At 40.0% G+C, this 20871-nt stretch overlaps 1 protein-coding gene across 5 annotated transcripts in view; it reads right to left on the bottom strand.

Annotated features, from left to right (window-relative positions):
* The window catches only part of LOC122540110 (WD repeat-containing protein 7), a 674231-nt gene that overhangs the window by 616061 nt on the left and 37299 nt on the right, over positions 1 to 20871 (bottom strand). For all 5 annotated transcript variants that reach the window (XM_043675451.1, XM_043675605.1, XM_043675690.1 and 2 more), the window contains 4 exons: positions 14153 to 14259; positions 10533 to 10611; positions 5272 to 5446; positions 264 to 340 (listed from right to left, as the gene is read on the bottom strand). In XM_043675451.1, the coding sequence (XP_043531386.1) occupies positions 264 to 340; positions 5272 to 5446; positions 10533 to 10611; positions 14153 to 14259 (438 nt within the window). The remainder of the gene's footprint in view (positions 1 to 263; positions 341 to 5271; positions 5447 to 10532; positions 10612 to 14152; positions 14260 to 20871) is intronic.

Genomic DNA, 20871 nt, shown 5'->3' with positions numbered 1-20871 from the left:
CTGCGTGGGTTTCCTCCGGGTGCTCTGGTTTCCTCCCACAGTCCAAAGATGTGCAGGTCAGGTGAATTGGCCATGCTAAATTGCCTGTAGTGTTAGGTAAGGGGTAAATGTAGGGGTATGGGTGGGTTGTGCTTTGGCGGGGCGGTGTGGACTTGTTGGGCCGAAGGGCCTGTTTCCACACTGTAATGTAATCTAATCTAAAAAAAATTAAAAAAAACTTGCTGACTTACAAAACTACTCTATCCAAATGCTTAAAATCATACCTGCATTCGATTGATTTCAGCAGTAATAATCCACACCTTCAAAATTCCAGTCATTGAAACTGCTATCACAGTGTCCTCTGAGAATTTCAAAAAAACAAAATTGTCATTCAGGCATGAACAGTTCAATGAAACATCATGCATATGGCAATAATTTGCATAATACCCTACAACAATTGTTAAGCTGTCTCTAAAGCCAGTTATGTAGTAAAAATACAGAAGAAACTTAAGCTGCCATATATATCATCCTGTCATGTCCAGGGACACATTGTCATTAGAAAGTGGACAATCATCCAATGAGTGAGCTCGCAGCTTTACATATTTTGGTGCTGCTGATCTATTGTACAATGACAATGAAAAATGTTATCATTCAGGAACACAAAATCTCAAAATCATAACACCTCAAATTTTAAATACACGCAATTACTTTGTTATCACTGCCTGCACTCTAATTCCATTGCACAGTATAAACAGGGAATGGAATATCAGTTGCCAATAAGACTGGTTCCACAAAAAAGAATGTATTTCTTGCCAATTCTAGAAAATAATTCTCTTCGATTTAGGGAGGTTAATCCAATTCAAAACAAAAAAAAATTGAATGTCCTAAAGATCTATTTTCAGAAACCAGGAACAGTCCTGAATAACTTTGGCAACAATAAGGACACTGAAAAAAGTAAATGACAATGAAGTAAAAAAGCACGGGCTAGAAAATACAAGATTACCACCAATACAAACAAGCAATAGAAACAGCTTAATGAATCTGTCATGGAAATAGGAATAAACATCATAGGGATTTTAAGAGGAAAGTGGATCAAGAAAGTATGTATTATGACTGACTCCAATGTCTGAAAAGATGGGAGATTGGAGTAAATGGCAAAATATCAATATGAAAGGCAACAAGTTGAAATAAAGTTACTTGCACACTTCGTTCTGCTATAATGCACATTTTGTTAATGTGCATTCACTATAACACAATTGATGAATTTGGGACACTGTTTCTAAATCGCAAACGTTTGAAGTGTGTATTGGTCATAACGCAATTCTGGCCCCATTAGTTGAAGGATGCTGCTATTACATGATTTTCGTATAGCACAGGGTTGCACAAGAATGGAACTACTGCATTATAGCAGAACCAACTGTATAATAAACAGAAAAGACACAGGAAGACATTTGCAAAAGGACTTGAAGGATTGGATTAACCAGGAAGGATAGATCATTTGTATGTAAAGGCAAATGAGGTTAGTGGGACTCAGCATAAAGGATGCAAATCAACAGCAAAAGATGATAAATTAGGTATTTTATTAACAAATCCTGATGAAATAAGAAAAAGATAGTAAAAGCCTGTTGAAGAATTAGTCACAAAAAATGAAACACCTAAATGATTGAAATAGAAGCAGAAAGAAATGTTGCCATGGATTCACTTGGCCAGAAATACTAAAGAGTGAGATTTGAGCAGTAATGAGATAAACACTGTAAAAGCAGCTAGTTAGGTCAAAGACCGACAAATGAGATTAAAAATATCGGATGGATTTAACACCAATGATTATTAAGCTCGTCAAAGTTTTTTTTAAATGAGGAAGATGTTTAGAGGGCTTCAGACAACTAACAATAAACAAGCAAAGGAAGAAGTCAAAGGTATGTCGATGTTCAGACTTTCACACAAGTCACTTGACAGCCCATTCATTGAAGGTTGTGTTGAGATCCATATCAAAAAGACTGGATGTGCAAGTTTATCCACTTTGATCAGAAGAATAAAAAAGCAACTTATCTAAATGGAGAAAAAGTTAGAAATGCTTCAGTGAAGGAGAATCTGAGAGCCCTCACGCATGCCCTCAAGCTAATTAGGAGGACAAATGAAATTTTGTCATTTATTTATTGTTGAGGAAAGGAGGAAAGAAAGTGCTGTTATTATTGAACAAGGCATTGGTGAGACCATATCTTGAGTACTGTGGACAGTTTTTGTCCCCTTACTTGAGGAAGGATGCAATTGCACTCTAGTCAGTTCAGAGAAGGTTCACTCGATTAATTCCAGAGATGAAAGCCTCATCTTATGAGGCAAGATTGAATATTTTAGACCTTGTAACCTGCAGTTTAGAAGAATGAGAAATCCAACTGAGGCATATTAGATGCTAAAGGGAACAGATGAAGTAATTGTAGAGCGCATGGTTCCCCTTACAGCACAGTATTGAATGAGGAGTAGCAGGTTTGAGTTAAGGATTGGCAGAATTAAAATAGAAATGAGGAGCAATTACTGCTCTCAAAGAAGCACGCATCTGTGGAACTCGCTACCTCAGAATGCAGAGGATACCAGGACACTGAGTAAATTTGAGGAAGTAGACAGATTTTTCATTAGCAACAGGTTGAAAAGCTATGGGGAGCTCCCAGGAAAATAGAGTGGAGGCCAAGATTAAATCAACCGTGATCACATTAGATTAGATAATATAAGATTCCCTACAGTATGGAAACAGGCCCTTTGGCTGAATAAGTCCACAGCGACCCTCCAAAGAGTAACCCACCCAGACCTATTCCCCTGCATTTACTGAAGCACCTAACACTATGGGCAATTTAGCATGGCCAATTCACCTAACCTACACACCTTTGGATTTTAGGAGGAAACTGGAGCACCTAGAGGAAACCCACGCAGACACGGGGAGAATGTGCAAACAGACAGTCACCCGAGGTGGGATTCGAATCCGGGTCCCTGGCGCTATGAGGCTGCAGTGCTAACCACTGAGCCACCGTGCTGCCCATATTGGATAGCAGAGCGGGCCTGAGGGGTAGAATCGCTTATTCCTGTTCCTAGTTTGCATGTAAACAATTAACACTCAACATATAACTTTACTAGTTAAAACTTTTATCCCCTTTTAAATATACACACACACAAAACACACACACACGTCTAAAAAAAGGGTTTATGGACAAGAAAATAAAACTGTGAAAGCAGTTTAGACGTGCATGTTCAAAGGTTATTAAGAGGATTTTGATTTTTCTTCTGGCCAGAATGCTACTTCTCAGTTGTCCTCCAGGTGGTTCTATTGGTTTGCAAAAGGCACAGGGTGACTGACTCACCTATAAATGATCTCTGACATCAATTCAGAGTCACACTTAGAGCAACTGCTGAAGGAATGATAAATTAGTTTTCTTCAAGTTTACTGCAAAGAACAGAGAGAGAGTTCCCAAGCTGGTGTGGCCTGAAGGTATCTTTTGCTCACAGCCACAAATTGTTTAGTTTCCTGAGAACTAAACATAAAATTGTTGGCCGCTAGAAGGCCATTGTCACCAAAACCTGACCATAGCCCAACCAACTTCTTTTGCCAACCAAAACTCTAGATCATCTATAAACTGTATTTCAATTACTGGTTCATAAACAGCTCAATTATTGATGTTTCCAATGGGTGTCAAGTTAGTTACTTTGTGTACAGAGAATAACTACAACAATTTCAAACCAGTACAATTCCCCAGCTATCCTTGGTTTTTAAAACTGTTCTTTTCTCATTTCAGTCCACAATAAAAAAAACGTTAAATAGTCTCCATACATTGAAATATACATGACTTTGGCAAAACCAAACTCAACAAGAAATATTCACGTAATGGTATAAGGAAAAGAACCAGAATAGGGGCAAGAATTCAAATACTTAGGAAGAATAAAATCTGTAGAAGAAAAGTGTAGTAATAAAATAAGAGCAAGGACAGCAATGATCATCTTTGGCAGATTATTTTCTTAAAATCAAGTTCCCAAAATCATAGAATCATACAGTACACAAAAGGCCCTTCAGCCCACCAAGTCTGTACTGCCAAAAATACATTCTTACTGACATTAGACCGACTTTCTTGCACTGGGCACACAATGTTGAATTTTATTACACTTCCAGCCGGCTGTCCTTTTCCAGCACCACGCTTTTTGATTATGCTATTAACCTGTCCAGCTATCTTCATGGACTGTGGACAAGCTTTACAGATATTATGATATACCTCTGTAGTAGGTGGGACTTGAACTGAGGCCCAAGTTCTCTGCCTCAAAAGCTCCAAGGCCACCTTTGGTAAGAAGATAAGTTGCAAACTAGAAAGCCCAAAAACCTACCTATAAACACTTTGATTTGCTAATGTTGATTTGGGTAGTTATGATCTTACAAGAAACTGAGAGACCTAACTTACAAAATAGTTTTCAAATATGGATTTGAAGAAAAATTAAAAGGAATTGCTGAATTGAAAAACTAAAATGATACACCATTGTGCACGGTGAATGAATTAATAAACTTGTTGAACATAATTAGGAAATGGCACACTTGAAAAAGAAACACAGACTTGTAAGAGACATCATGGAGGGACAATTTTATGAAAAAGAAGAGGAGGAAAGGCGAGACTATCAATGTTGAATAGCTTGAAAATTGGAAGAATGGCAGCTCAGAGAAATTAGTAAAGACCTGTTTGAGTTAAGAAGAATGGTAATTCCATCAGAAACCAATCACTATAGGAAAGAGAAGGATGGCCCAGGACATTACTGCAACATGGAAACTTTTTTCTTTCATTGTGCTTTCCCTCCTCAATTATTTTAAAGTTACCAAAACATGTGTAACGAAATAACTTTAGAGCTAACCTTTTCTCACCTTAGTAGTTAAGATTTCAAATTGTTTTATCCTTTATCTGATGATAAATTTTAAAATGCAGCATTTTCTAAGCAAGAAATATTCTAACTTCAGAAACATACTCAGAAAACACCAGTAAAACCCAAAATGTTAAACCCGGTTATAGTCTTTGCAATTTCACTCTATAACATCGGCAATCATTTTGCCCATGAAAGCTGTTTAAATGGCCAACAGCTTTATGAAGAAGGCCACCAGGAACTCTAATATATTTGCCACAAAATTAAAATAACAGATGACTATTACTCCTGAAATCACTGGAAAGCATCTCTAAAATAAGTAGAAAAAACATACAATTATTACTTCATCTCAGTTTGTAGTCATATGAAAAAAAAACTAAAAACATGTTAACAAAATGTATTCCTCACCTTGTGTTCTCAGTGAACGTATAATGCTCACTGAACTAATCCAATCAGGAGAAATCTTGGACACCAAAGAATAAAGCACTTCCAGGCTAACGGCATCGACTATAAGGATTTCCGGATAATGTCCGTAGCATAGCAGTCTTCCTTCGCGTTGAGTTCCAACACTGAACTGATAAAACTATTTTTTTGATAGATAATTAGAATAGCAAAGTTTTGAGTCCTCTTTTATAAACGTTAGCAAAAGATTTCACTCCCAAAATCAGAGCCCGTCTTTCACACAAATCCAAATTCAAGTCTCTTTAATCAGGTTTCTGTATTACCAGAAAGTGTACTTACTTAACTTCTGTAATTAACCCTGTACAAGATTGATTTGGAGGTGCCGGTGTTGGACTGGAGTGTACAAAATTAAAAATCACAACACCAGGTTATAGTCCAACAGGTTTAATTGGAAGCACACGAGATGTATAATTTCAGTGACATCACACTAAATTTTTGTTATAAATTCTGTGTTAGGATTGAGCCCTCCACTACCACCTGATGAAGGAGCGTCGCTCCGAAAGCTAGTATGATATTTAACTCTGTACAAGATTGTAATGCCCTGCAAACTTCGACATTGATGACCATGGTCCTTCCTCCAATTAAGCTCCTTATTCTGTTTCTCCCTATTCAACAAAACTGCCCTCCCACTTTTGTGGATGTAACTGAATCATCTCCATCAAATGTTTATCCTTTCATGTCAGGAGTATGTCCAGAGTAGGTATAAAATAAACCACTCATTTCTGAAGCTGAGCCACCATTCAATTGAATATTGCTGACCACAACTCAATTTATCTGGCACAAAGCATCAAAGGATTTGCAAGCGTAAGTGGGCAGGGACTGGACCGGGGAGAAAAGACCAATTCAAGATAGGAAGAAATGAGTTCTGTGGGGCAGGAGCAGACAGAAAAAAATGGGTCCACTGGACAGTCCTGTTTGTGGATTTTTGGAAGGAGGTAAAAGCGAACTGTGCGGGGTTGGAGGACAATCAGCTTGGAGGCGGTGTGGGGGAGGTGGGAATCACCAAATGAAATGTTAGTGTCAGTAGTTGACACAATGACCTGATGATCCACGGTGGTGTCATGGTCTGGGGGACGAACCGGAGACCTGGCACTCAGCCTCTGCAATGTCAGTCCATCAGACAACAATAATACCACTCTTGTCAGTAGGCTTAATTATAAATCAGGAGTGGATCTGAGTGCATGGGGTGCAGTCAGTTCAAGGGGAGATAGGCTGGAATGGGTCAGGGGGGAGCAGAGAAATTGAGGGGACCAATGTAACATGGGGGGGGGGGTTGGAGGGGAGTGTTGGAAGTAAGCAAAGGGGTCTGTGGGACAAGGAAATTCACGTTTCAGGCCAGAGCCCTTCATTGGAAAGGGCGGATGAAGGGCTCCGGCCTGAAATACCGATTTTCTTGCTCCTCAGATGCTGCCTGACCTGCTGTGCTCTTCCAGCAACACACTCTCAATTGGATCTCCAGCATCTGCAGACCTCACTGTCTCCCAGTCTGTGGGACATGCAGAGGATTCTTATCCAAAGAAATGGGCATGGAGGTGAAGACAACTCAGGAAGTTTGGCAACATGTTATGCCCGAAATTCATTACAGCGGGGATGTAGAGGAATAAAACTGAGACCTCTGCTAAGCACAGAATATCTGAGGAAGGGTCACCGGACCTGAAACATTAACTCTGATTTTTCTTCACAGCTACTGCCAGATCTGTTGAGTTTTTCCAACAAGTTCTGCTTTGTTTATGACTTGCAGCATCCACAGTTCTTCAGGTTTCAATTTATCTGTGTTTGTTCCATCATTTCTTTATACTTCTAACAAAAATCAATTGATCAGAGTCTTGAAAAAAATTGAACTGTTTGAGCATATAAATTATGATTGGGAAGAAAGTTTCATTTTTCTGCAACACAACAGTAGTGAAATTTTACTCCTGGATTTAAACATTTCTCATTAAGTTCAAATCCTTCATAGCTGTGCCACACATTGTTTTCATTTGTGCACAAGGCATGGGCATCACTGTCTGGTCCAGCATTCATTGATAATGCCTAATGACCTTTAAGACAGTGGTTGAGCAGCAGTCGAGAAATGAAAGCGAGTCTCTGTCATGAAACTATCAATTTTTGTAAAGACATTTCTGGTTTCCTAATGCCTAATGATCTGGACTACATATAACTTCAGACCCACAGCAATGAGATTGACTGTCAATCCCTCCCTGAAATTGCCCAGCAAGTCACTCAGCTAAAGGGCAATTAGGGATGAGCATCAAATGCTGGTCTTGGCAGCAACATCCACATCCCATAAATGAAAATCATCCACTTCAATATACCTCGACCAGATTTCCCATACAGTCAACCTCGTCAATCCCCAATTTGAGTTTATCTGCATTCTATCACACAAAGGACTAATAGTCTCCTTCTGTGCCAGAATGAGTGTACGATTCCAAGTTGTCTTGCACATCACTCCTGAATGTTTAAATGCAGGTACAAAGTTCTGTGCAGACCAGCATTTTTTTTTTGAAATTTTGAAAAGTGTGGCATTGGAAAAGCACAGCAGGTCAGGCAGCATCCGAGGAGCAAGCTCACCTTCCACTCCCACTAATCTCCCAATACAGCGCATTATCCTCTGCCATTTCTGCCACCTACAATCAGACCCCAACACCAGGGATATTTCCCTCTCTACCCGCTTCTACATTCTGCAGAGACCACTCACTCCGTGACTCCCTCTTTGGTTCATTCCCCCCACCAACCCACCCTCCACAGCCAGCACGTTCCCTTGCCACCACAAGGAGGTGTAAAACTTGTGCCCACACCTCTCCCCCTCACCTTCATCTAAAGTCCCACAGTATCTTTTCAAATTCGGCAGAGGTTTTCCTGCACATCCACCCACCTCATCTACTGTGTCCAATGTTCTCAGTGTGGTCTCCTCTACATCAGGGACGCAGAACGCCAACTCGCGAAGCATTTCAGTAAACATCTCTGGAACACATGCACCAAACAATTGCACTGCCCTGTGGCCGACTACTTCAATTCCCCCTCCCACCCCACAAAAGGTCAAGCAAGCCCTGGGCTTCTTCCACCTCCAATCCAAGCCACCTGACGATTGGAGGAAGAATGCCTCATCTTCCACCTTGGGCCCTTCAACCACATAGTATCAACATCAACTTCACTAATTTCCCAATCTCCCTTCCCCAACCCTCCAACTTGGCACCGCCTTCCTTCCTACCTAACCGCTGATGCCCAAAACATTGATTCTCCTGCTCCTTCAATGCTGCCTGACCTACTGTGCTTTTCCAGCACCACATTTTTCCACTGTGACTCTCCAGTCCTCACTTTCTCCTAGTAATTTTTTTAATGTTAACAATTTAAAATTTCGAAAAGATTGCAGGATTTACATTCTCAATATTCTTAATATTCTTAAGGGAATCAAGTGCACAGACTAGGTCTTAAAATGCATAAAGGTGGATAAATCCCTTGGGGCTGACCAGGTGTTTCCCAGAACTTTGTGACAAGCTAGGGAGGAGGCTGCTGGGCCCCTTGCTGAGATATCTCTATCATGACTGCCACGGACGAAGTGCCGGAAGACTGGAGGTCAGCTAATGTGGTGCCATTGTTTAAGAAAGGCTGTAAAGAAAAGTCAAGTAATTATAGACCAGTGAGCCTTACTTCCGTGGTGGCCAAATTGTTGGAGGGGACTCAGAGATAAGATTTACATGCATTTGGAAAAACAAGGACTGATAAGGGATAGCAAACATGTCTTTGCGCGTGGGAAATCGTGTCTCACTAATCTGATTGAGTTTTTGAAGTGTTGACAAAGCTGAGTGATGAAGGCAAGGCATTCAACAAGGTTATGCATGGTAGACTAGTTATTAAGATTGTATCACATAGGATCCAGGGGAACTGGCCAATTGGATACAAAACAGGCTTGAAGGTAGGAGACAGAGGGTGGGGGTACAGGGCTGCTTTTCAGACTGGAGGTTTGTGACCAGTTGTGTGTTGCAAGGATTGCTGCTGGGTCCAATGTTTTTCAGCATTTATATTAATAATTTGAATGAGAACATAGGAGAACATAGGATGACACCAAAATAGGTGGTGTAGTAGACAGAGAAGATGATTATCTCAGAGTACAACAGGACCGTGGGACCTTAATCAGATGGACCAATGGGCCTCAGAAGGAGTTTAATTTATAAAAATGAGAGGGTTTGCATTTTGTTAAGGGCAGGATTTATACAGTTAATGGTAGGGGACTCAGGAGTGCTGCCAAACAAGACACCTGGGGATGCAGGTGCATAGTTCCTTGGAAGTGGTATCACAGGTAAACCTGGTGGTGAAGGCAGTTTTTGTCATGCTTGGCTTCATTGGTCGGAACATTGAGCATAGGAGTTCGGATGTCATGTTGTGGCTGTAGAGGATATTGGTGAGGTCACTTTTAGAATACTGCGTACAATTCTGGTTGCCCCTCTGTAAGATGATGTTCCATAGGAGAAGGTGCATTAAAACAAATTTACAAGCAGGTTGCCTGGATTGGAGGGCTCGAGCTATAGGGAGAGGCCAAATAGGCTGGGGCGTTTTTCCCTGGACTATTGGAGACTGAGGGCTGACCTTATAGAGGTTTACAAAATCACGAGGGGCATGGATAGGGTGAATAGCCAAGGTCCTTTTTCCTCCAAAGGATGGGGTAGTCCAAAACTAGAGGGCATAGGTTTAAGATGAGAGGGCAAAGATTTAAAAAGGACCCAAGGGATAACTTTTTCATACAGAAGGTGGCACATGCATAGTATGAGCTGCCAGAGGAGCTGGTGGAGGCGCATACAATTACAACATTTTAAAAAGGTATCTGGATGGGTATCAGAATAGGAAGGATTTAGAGGGATATGGGCCAAATGCTGGGATGGGATTAGATTAAATTAGATTAGATTGGGATGCCTGGTCAACGCGGATGAGTTGGACCAAAGGGTCTGTTTCCATGCTGTACGATTCTATGAATGGTATTATATTCATGCTGTTAAACCTTTGTACAGAAGACATTGCTCCTGAACGGTTTATGCCATTTACACCCCCAAATCATACAATAACTGAATTTAAAGCAATGTAATTAATTTTACATTGAGGGAGCAGATTATGTTTCATTGCAACATAAAACATATAAATAAGAGACAACTACTTCACATTCAAGACATTTTCAAAACAGGTTTATTGGGATCCGTCAATATCATTCTACTCACTTGAATGCCAGTATGAGTGCATGCCAGTTTAGTAAATTCGATGCATCGTCCATCATTCACATCCCAAAGACACATTTCTCTGCAAGAAATTTTTTTTTTTTTATGAGCAGTATGTTTAGATGTGGTACATTTAATTATAAAGGACTTGTGGAATGCAGAACATACACCAACAGGGAAAAGTCTTGGTTAATTATTTGAGTTTCTAAGATAAAACCATGCATGGAAACCTTGAATGTAAATGCAGGCATTAAGGTGATTTGACCAAGATATTATATGATGATGAAGCCATTAGATACTCTTCATATAGTCAATCGTTTCAACTGAATTGATTTAGAAAGGCCTGAGGTTTACACTCCCAAAATAGGTATAGACAGAATTAGTCTGATTGTTCTTCTCCACCAGCCTCACACAGAAAATATTGAAGTTTTGTCATAAAAGTGCAAGGGGGAGGAGCTGGAGTCAGACATTTCTCCCCTTAAGTTGCTCTACTATTCCACAGATCATGACTGATCTGCCTCCGGCCTCAATTCCTCTTTCGTGCAGCACAGTCATCAAAGGGACAATATTTTAAAAACTAATGTACCTCCTTTTTAAATACTTTCAGTGATCTCACCTCCACTCACTGCTCTCAGAGAAGAAATTCCTTTGCATATCTGCTTTAAATGAGTGTCCTGTTATGTAACTACGTCTGCCCAGTTTAAGACTCCCCATTAGTGAAAACATCTTCTCAACATCTACCTTAAGCTCCATCAAAAATCTTGTTTGCTTCATTAAGTTCATCCCTTATTCTCGACTCTAGTGAACAAAGGCCTTATCTGTTTTGGCGTTCTTGATAAATCAATTCCGTCATCCCAAAAATCAGCCTAATGATTCAATTTTCAACTGCTTCCAATGCCAGGATGTACTTCTTTGAATACCGGCACCAAAACCATACACTGTCCTCTACTTGCGATCTCACTGACATCCTGTGCAGTTGTAACAAGACTTTCCCATTTTTAAACTCCAACCCTGTAACAATAAAAGGCCAAAATTTCATTTCCGTTCTTCATTATTTGCTGCACCTGCATGCTAATGTTCATATTTCATGCACAATAATACCCAGATCCCTTTGTGGTGTACACTTTTAAGAATCTCTCTCCTTTAAATAATAGATTGCTGGTGATTCTTTCCAAAGTGGGTGAGCTCATACTTTATGACATTAAACTCCATCCACCAAGTTTCTGCCCACTCAGTCAACCTGTCTATATTCCTTGTAGATTCTTTATGTCCTCATCACGACTTGCCCAACCACCTGCAGCTTATCAAACTTGGAGACATTACACTCTGCCCCTTCTCCTCCAAATCCCTAATATACATGGAAAATAATTGAAGCCCTAGGACTGATCCTTGTTTGAGTCCACCAGTTCGGTCTTTTAATCCAACAAAAACCTATTAATCTTGACTCTATCTTCTGTATGTTAATCAATCCTCAATCCATGCTAATATTCCCAATAGTGAGAGCTCCCATCCAATGTAACATCCTTTTATTAGGCACTCTACGCAATGGCTTCTGGAAGTCCAAATGCACTACATAACCCAGCTCCCTTTTATATATATCGATTGCTATACCCTCAAAGAATGTCAGCAAATTTGTCAAAAGTGATTTCCCTTTCACAAAACTATGCTAACTCTATTTGATTGCATTTAGCTTTTCTAAACATCCTGCTATTTCCTCCTTAGCATTTTCTCAACAACAGATTATCTTAAATTAGTTCCATCTGCCTGCATATGGTCCATATCCCTCTATTCCCTGCCCACTCATGTATCTATCTAAATGTCTCTCAAATGTTGCTCCGGTCCTCTCCTGGCAGTGCATTCCAGGTACCTACCATCCTCTGTGTAAAAAAAACTTGCCCTTGCATTTCCTTGAACCTTTCCACACCTCACCTTAAACCTATGTCCATTAATAATTGACATTACTAATTTGCCACAATAATTTGCCATCCTGGCAAAAAACAACTACAACTATCCACCCTATCGATGCCTCTCATAATTTTATACATTTTTAATCAGGTTGTCCCTCAACCTTCGATGCTCTTGTTTATCTAACCTCTCTTTCTAGCTGATACACTTCAATCCAGGCAACATCTCAGTAAATCTCTTTCACACCCTCTTCAAAGTCTCCACAATCTTCCTATAGTGAGGCAACCAGTACTCCACACAATACTCCAAATGTGACCTAATTAAAGTTTTACACAGCCTCAAAATGACTGATCAACTTTTATATTCAATGCCCCAACTGTTGAAGGCAAACATTCCTTCCAACTTTGTTACCATCTTTTCCACCTGTGTCTCATTTTAGGGAACTATGGACTTCCACCCCAAGATCTTTCTGCAAATCAATGCTCGTAAGGTTTCTGCCATTATTTGTAAAACTTTTTTTGCATGTGACCTCCCAAAATGCATCCCCCCACACTTGTCTGGATTAAACTCCGTCTGCGATTTCTCCACCCAACTTTCTAACTGATCTAGATCCTGGTATATCCTTTGACAACCTCCTCACTATCTGCAATTCCACCAACTACTGTGTCGTCTGAAACTTATTAACCAGACAACCTACAGTTTCATCCAAATTATTTATATATATTACAATTAACATAGGTCCCAGTCTCATGGAACATCACTGTCACAGCCCTACAGTCAGAGAAGCACCCTCTGTTAATGACCAAGCCAATTCTGTATAAAAGTAAGAGACTTAGGTATCATTATTTTTTTAAAAAACTGATATTTTCTGTTCTGAAACCTTGACAGTGTGAAAAATCTGGTTGCACAAGTTACATCAGTTTCTTTGGAATCTTGAAAACTTCTATAGCACTATTTTTGATTCTCTTTTCTGAATCTTATTTAGTTCCTGAACACCAGAATTTTATTCGATATTCATCTCTACTCTCTCCAGGGCAAAAAAAATCTTCAACAATTAGAAAACCAGCTACATTTGAATAAAATCAACATTTTAAAAAAGTGATTATAAATGTCAAAATGATATTGTCCCTAGTCCTTTCAGAACACAAGTTTTGTCAATGAGCATGTTATCCTCTTGTATAAAACTGAAAACATTGTTTTCCCATGCAAGATGGCACTGTACTGATAGGCTTTCGTTTTAAAATGAATGCATGGTGCTTATTTTAACAGAAGTTCATAAATCAACAGATTATTGAAGCTATCTTAACTGAACACTGTGGAACCTTTTAAAATTAAATAAAAAATGACATTACTCTCATAATTTAAAGTGCACAAGTGTACGCATCCTAACAGCAGTTAACTAAATCTTTCAAGTTTCAAATTTATGAACTTTAAATTATCACAGAACCTGCACATTTTCCTTCAAAGCAAATCATTTTCCAGCACAATATAAACCAAAGGATCTTGAAAATTTTTTAATAAAATGCATCCAGTTTTCTGTGTTTTCCTTACCCATTTTGATCTTCTAGTATGAAATTATTTTACTAATTGTCAACTATTATTGAATATGCTTACTAAAAATAACTAATGGATCAAAGACAGGATTTCATAAGGGAATTGTTATTATACAGAATGTATCACAAACATTACAGTTCCCATTTTTTTTTAACCTTACTCACCCACTTTCAGATGCACTGACGATGTATTGTCTATCACTGCTGGCACTAGCTTTAGAAAGACAAGTGATAGATGCGGTGTGGCCAAACAGCAAGGCCCGAGGAATGATCTAGTTGTACATACAACGTAAAAGAAGTGGTTTAGTGCATAATTTCTGCAACAGTCAATAAGTTGTTCTTTGTTATAGACATGTTTTGGGTATTTGTCAACTCCATTAACAGTCAATATGTTTGATGATAAAGTTCATAAAATGTAAACTAAGTAAAATAATTTAAATTAAACTTCTAACAAAGTTTAAGCTGTTTTTCCAAACTAAGAACTTTTACTTTCCATGAATTAAAATAACTTGGGCTTCATTATAAATGAACTCAAACAAATAACCTCTTTGCCACTCTTTCACCCTGTTCTTCAAATGTTATCTGAACCGCATTATTCTACTTTAAGAAAAACTTGACTTACAAAATTTATAATATTTATATTACCCTTCTGGTAATTTTTTACTTACTTACAGTGTGGAAACAGGCCCTTCAGCCCAACAAGTCCACACCAACCAGCCGAAGCGCAACCCACCCAGACCCATTCCCCTACATTTACCCCTTCGCCTAACACTACGGGCAATTTAGCATGGCCAATTCACCTAACCTGCACATTTTTGGACTGTGGGAGTAAACCGGAGCACCCGAAGGAAACCCACGCAGACACGGGGAGAACGTGCAAACTCCATACAGTCAGTCGCCTGAGGCAGGAATTGAACCCGGGTCTCTAGCACTGTGAGGCAGCACTGTGCCACCGTGCCGCCCGTGTCTTTTACTTTTAAAATGTCGTTTAATAAAACTATTTTAGTTAATTAGATAGAAACAACCTGGTCGCTGTATTTCTAAGCTCTAAAAAAAACAAAACAATGAAATTGACCTGATTGTCTACGAAATCATTTCATACTTGAAACAAGTTTCTACAAAATGAACAAGAATGGAGGAAGATATCAGTGGGATATGAGAAGAGACAGGGCAGAAGTAGAGAAAGGGAATAAAATAACAACATATGAACATAAAAAAATGAGCAGGACTAGCCCATTCAGGTCTTTGGCCCTTTCCATCAATCAGTGAGAGCCTGGTTGATCTCCTAGAGTCATAGAGTTATACAACTCGGAAACAGGACCTTCAGCCGTGGTTTAATAAGGAATTGGAATCCCTTGTTAAATGGAAGATGTTCTATGTTCTATGTTCTATGTTCTATGTTCTATGTTTATTCTTCTATGTTCTATGTTCTATGTTCTATGTTCTATGTTCATCCATGCCGAACAAATCTCCTAAACTGGACCAGTCCCATTTGCCTGCGTTTGGTCAATATCTCTCGAAACCTTTCTTATCCTTGTACCTGTCCAAATGTCTTTTAAATGTTGTAAATGTACCAGCCTCTACCACTTCCTCTGGCAGCTCATTTCCTTATATGAAGCACCTTCTGTGTGAAAAAAGTTAACCACTCAGGTCCTTTTTAAATCTTTCCCCTCTAGTTTTAGAGTCCCCTACCCTGGGGAAAAGATCTTGGCTATTCACCTTATCTATTCCCCTTGTGATTTTATAAGCCTAATCAGGTCAGCCCTCAGCCGCCTACACACCAGGGAAAAAATGTCTCAACCTATCCAGTCTCTCCTTATAATTCAAACAAAAGTATTTTTCAAACAGGAGTCAAGAGAACAAGTACAGCAATGAGCCAAACAAAGTAGGTCAATTATATTGGACATAAATAGAAAGCAAGATGTCAGATTTATACCTGCTGGTTTCAATCAGTTTGGCATTAAGGAAATATTACAATAGAGAGTGAGTAGCTATTTGAAAAACATTTTTCTGCACAATCAATACTTGGATGTTTTCAATATTTAGATACCCATTCATCTCCATCTTATACATTCTTAATAACTAAGACTTTGCAGCACTCTCTCCCAAGAAGAAGAAATTTCCAAAGATTCACTACCCTCCAAGTGAAGAAATTCCTTCTCTTCACAGTACTAAATGGCCTGTCCTTATTCTGAGACTGTCTTTTTTGTTCGAGAAAGAACATGGAGACCTTGGAGAGGGTGCAAGTGAGGTTTACCAGGATGTTGCCTGGATAGGAGTGTATTGGTTATAAGGAGAGGTTGGACAAACTTGGATTTTCTTTGCTGCAGCATCAAAGCTGAGAGGTGACCTAAAAGAAAAATGTAAGATTTGAGAGACATGGATAGGGTTGATAGCCGCAGTCTTTTTCCCAAGGTGGAAATATCAAATATTAGAGGGCATAGGTTTAAGCTGAGAGGGGCAAGTTCAAAGGAGATATGTGAGGCAGGGGAGAAGGCAGATTGGGTAAGAGGAAGATGTGTGGGACAGTACTCAGACTGAAATGGTCAAGCATTAATTTTCTGTGGCAAGTTCAGTTTCAATCTATAATACAAAGTAGAAGTGCACACAATACTTTTAAGTCCGAGCGAGACCAATCCAGCGCAATACCGCTTTTGCTTGCTTAGAATGGGGTGCCACATCTCTGAATATTCTGCATCTGAGTGTTGGACTGAGTAACTGCATTTGAAGTTACTGCCTAGTTTTAATGTTCTCCTGGGTCTCAAATATATTGTGCCATTCCTTTCCAATCTCCAATTTAACATATAATAGCTGGTAGAATTTTAACAGGCCCAGGCACCAACTCTTTGTAAGTCACAAAACATCAAGGCAGCTGTACTAATTGGATAAGGTGATTTACACTATTGCCTTTCTTGCATAATATTAACTTTAAACAATTGAAAAGGCACAAACAAATTTCAAAAAGCCTTGGCCAAATTAACTTGACTAATATTTATTTTGATTTTTTCTTCAAAGAGTCTGTCGGCATGTTTTTTTTTAGATTACATTAGATTACATTACAGTGTGGAAACAGGCCCTTCGGCCCAACAAGTCCACACCAACCCGCCGAAGCGAAACCCACCCATACCCCTACATTTACCCCTTACCTAACACTACGGGCAATTTAGCATGGCCAATTCACCTGACCCTGCACATCTTTTGGACTGTGGGAGGAAACCGGAGCACCCGGAGGAAACCCACGCAGACATGGGGAGAACGTGCAAACTCCACACAGTCAGTCGCCTGTTAGAAAGAAGAATGTGTTGGAATTGCACAATGATTACACAATATATTATACTCATTAGTACAATAAAATAAAACAAAGATGGATGGATGCTGGAAATTTGAAACAAAAATAGACATGGCTGGAGAAATTCAGTAGGTCTGGCAGCACATGCGGACTTAAAGCAGAACTAACATTTCAGGTCCAGTGACCCTTTCTTAGAACTCCTTAATCGTTAGGAAAGGGTGGGAGACATGCTGATGAGCAGTGAATGTATGTACATGTGGTTGTGCATCATGGAGGTGAGAAGTACACAATAGTGGATATGGATTTGAGGGAAAGAAAGTCAGCTCGGGATAAAGGGAGAAGGAAAAGCTAATAGGGATCATCCATAGGTGAAAATGAGTTGGCTCTGCAATCCAAGTCATGACACGTCATTACACCCGTTACTTTGTAAACCATATCAAGCTTATTGGGGAGGAAAAAGAACATTCGGGCAAACAGATGGATTAAGAGTAAGGCCACTTAGGTCCTCCAGCCTGCTCCATCATTCAGTAAAATCATGCCTGATCTGATTACACAACATTTCTACCTCCCGCTATTAAGCTCTCATTTAAAGTAGGTAGCGCTAACAATGGCTAGATGATGAGGGAAATTGTCTTTTCCAACTTCATACTGCATCAATTTAAAAAATAGACTTTTAATACCATTTAATTATTTCATCCATCATTTGCTAACTGGGAATGGGAAAATGCTAATAATTTAACTCAAGATTGCTATTCTTTTACTGTGCATCAGTATTTACTGTGGAAAAGGACATGGAAGATATAGAATGTAAACAAATAGATGGTGACATTTTGAAAAATATCCAGATTACAGAGAAGGAAGTGCTGGATGTCTTGAAATGCCATAAAAGTAGATAAATCCCCAGGACCTGATCAAGTAAATCCTAGAACTCTGTGGGAAGCCAGAGAAGCGATTGCTGGGCCTCTTGCTGAGATATTTATACATCAATAGTCATTGGTGAGGTGCCGGAAGACTGGAGGTTTGCTAACGTGGTGCCACTGTTTAAGGAAAGTGGCATGGACAAGCCAGGGAACTACAGACCAGTGAGCCTGACGTTGGTGGTGGGCAAGTTGTTGGAGGGAATCTGGAGGGACAGGATGTACATGTATTTGGAAAGGCAAGGACTGATTCGGGATAGTCAACATGGCTTTGTGCATGGGAAATCATGTCTCACAAACTTGATTGAGTTTTTTGAAGAATTAACAAAGAGAATTGATATGGGCAGAGCGGTAGACATTATCTATATGGATTTCAGTAGGGCATTTGACTAGGTTCCCATGGGAGATTCATTAGCAAGATTAGATCGCATGGAATACAGAGAGAACTAGCCATTTGGATACAGAACAGGCTCAAAGTTAGAAGACAGGGTGGTGGTGGAGAGTTGTCTTTCAGACTGGAGGCTTGTGACCCATGGAGTGCCACAAGGATCGGTGCTGGGTCCACTACTCTTCATCATTTATATAAATGATTTGGATGTGAGCACAAGAGGTACAGTTAGTAAGTTTGCACATGACACTCAAATTGGAGGTGTAGTGGACAGCGAAGAGGGTGACCTCAGATTACAACGGGATCTTGACCAGATGGGCCAATGGGCTGAGAAGTGGCAGATGGAGTTTAATTCAGATAAATGTGAGGTGCTGCATTTTGGAAAAGCAAATCTTAGCAGGACTTATACACTTAATGGTAAGGTCCTAGGCAGTGTTGCTGAACAAAGAGATCTTGGAGTGCAGGTTCATAGCTTCTTGAAAGTAGAGTCGCAGGTAGATAGGATAGTGAAGAAGGTGTTTGGTATGCTTTCCCTTATTGGTCAGAGTATTGAATACAGGAGTTGGGAGGTCATGTTGTGGCTGTACATGACATGGGTAAGCCCACTGTTGGAATATTGAATGCAATTCTGGTCTCCTTCCTATCGGAAGGATGTTACAAAACTTGAAAGGGTTCAGAAAAGACTGACAAGGATGTTGTTAGGGTTGGAGGATTTGAGGTCTTGGGAGAGGTTGAATAGGCTGTGGCTGTTTTCCCTGGAGCGTTGGAGACTGAGTGGTGACCTTATAGAGGTTTATAAAATCATGACGGGTTTGGATAGGAGAAATAGACAAAGTCTTTTCCCTGGGATGGAGGAGTCCAGAACTAGGGGGCATATGTTTAGGGTGAGAAGGGAAAGATAATAAAGAGATTAGATTAGATTAGATTAGATTAGATTAGATTAGATCAGATCAATTACAGTGTGGAACAACAAGTTCACACCGACCCGCCGAAGCATAACCCACCCAGACCCATTCGCCTACATTTACCCCTTCACCTAACACTACGGGCAACTTAGTATGGCCAATTCACCTAACCTGCACATTTTTGGATTGTGGGAGGAAACCGGAGCACCCGGAGGAAACCCACGCAGACACGGGAAGAATGTGCAAACTCCACACAGAGAGTTGCCTGAGGCAGGAATTGAACCCGGGTCTCAGGTACTGTGAAGCAGCAGTGCTAACCACTGAGCCACCGTGCTGCCCACCATCTAAGGGGCAACCTTTTCACGCAGAAGGTGGTACGTGGATGGACTGAGCTGCCAGAGGAAGTGGTGGAGACTGGTACAATTGCAACATTTAAAAGATATTTGGATGGGTATATGAATAGGAAGGGTTTGGAGGGATATGGGTCAGGTGCTGGCAGGTGGGACTAGATTGGGTTGGGATCTGGTCAGCTTGGACGAGTTGGAACAAAGAGTCTCGTTCTGTGCTGTACATCTCTATGACTCTATAATGTTTAATACCAAGACAATTAAGGGAGGACCAACTGTCAAAGAGAAACTGAAAGGCAGAAAGCTAGTTTATTTCTTAGCCATAACGTTTGGAATTAATAGTTTAATTTTAAAAGCTGACTTAGGACAGAATTAAAACGAATAGTGTTGTGGAGGTGGAATTGCTGGTCTCATCACTGAGTAGAAAGGCAGAATCATAGAAACACGCTTAAAAATGAAGTGATTGGCAGCAATACAACAAAGATACAATACTGAGCATTTAAAAAGGACCATATTTTAGCTGACCATCAGCACTTTAAACACAAGAATGGTACTTTTTTTTTAAAATCCATTAGTAAGGCATCACAGAAAAAGAAAAAACAAAGACAATACAGAGAAAAGTAGACAGAAAAGTAACAGGGGCTACATGTAGACAAGATCGTAATGGAAGACCAAAAAAAAAACGGAAACAACAGGCTATCAGAAGGAAATATCAGCATGAAGGCATCACAACAGTCAGTTGAAGTCACTGATTGCTATTTGTAGGATTGTCACAGAAAACCCCGTGTACTTAAATTAGATTGATTTAAAATTAACTTTCTGGATTAGTGGTGCTGGAAGAGCACAGCAGTTCGGGCAGCATCCGAGGAGCAGTAAAATCGACGTTTTGGGCAAAAGCCCTTCATCAGGAATAACAGCAGAGAGCCTGAAGGGTGGAGAGATAAGCTCGAGGAGGGTGGGAGTGGGGAGAAAGTACAATAGGTGAGTGAGGGAGGGGATGAAGGTGACAGGTCAGGGGGGGAGGGTGGAGTGGATAGC

This window comes from Chiloscyllium plagiosum, chromosome 1 (assembly GCF_004010195.1).
Source record: "Chiloscyllium plagiosum isolate BGI_BamShark_2017 chromosome 1, ASM401019v2, whole genome shotgun sequence".
Classification (NCBI taxonomy): Eukaryota; Metazoa; Chordata; class Chondrichthyes; order Orectolobiformes; family Hemiscylliidae; genus Chiloscyllium; species Chiloscyllium plagiosum.
This window is presented reverse-complemented; position numbering and strand designations above follow the sequence as displayed.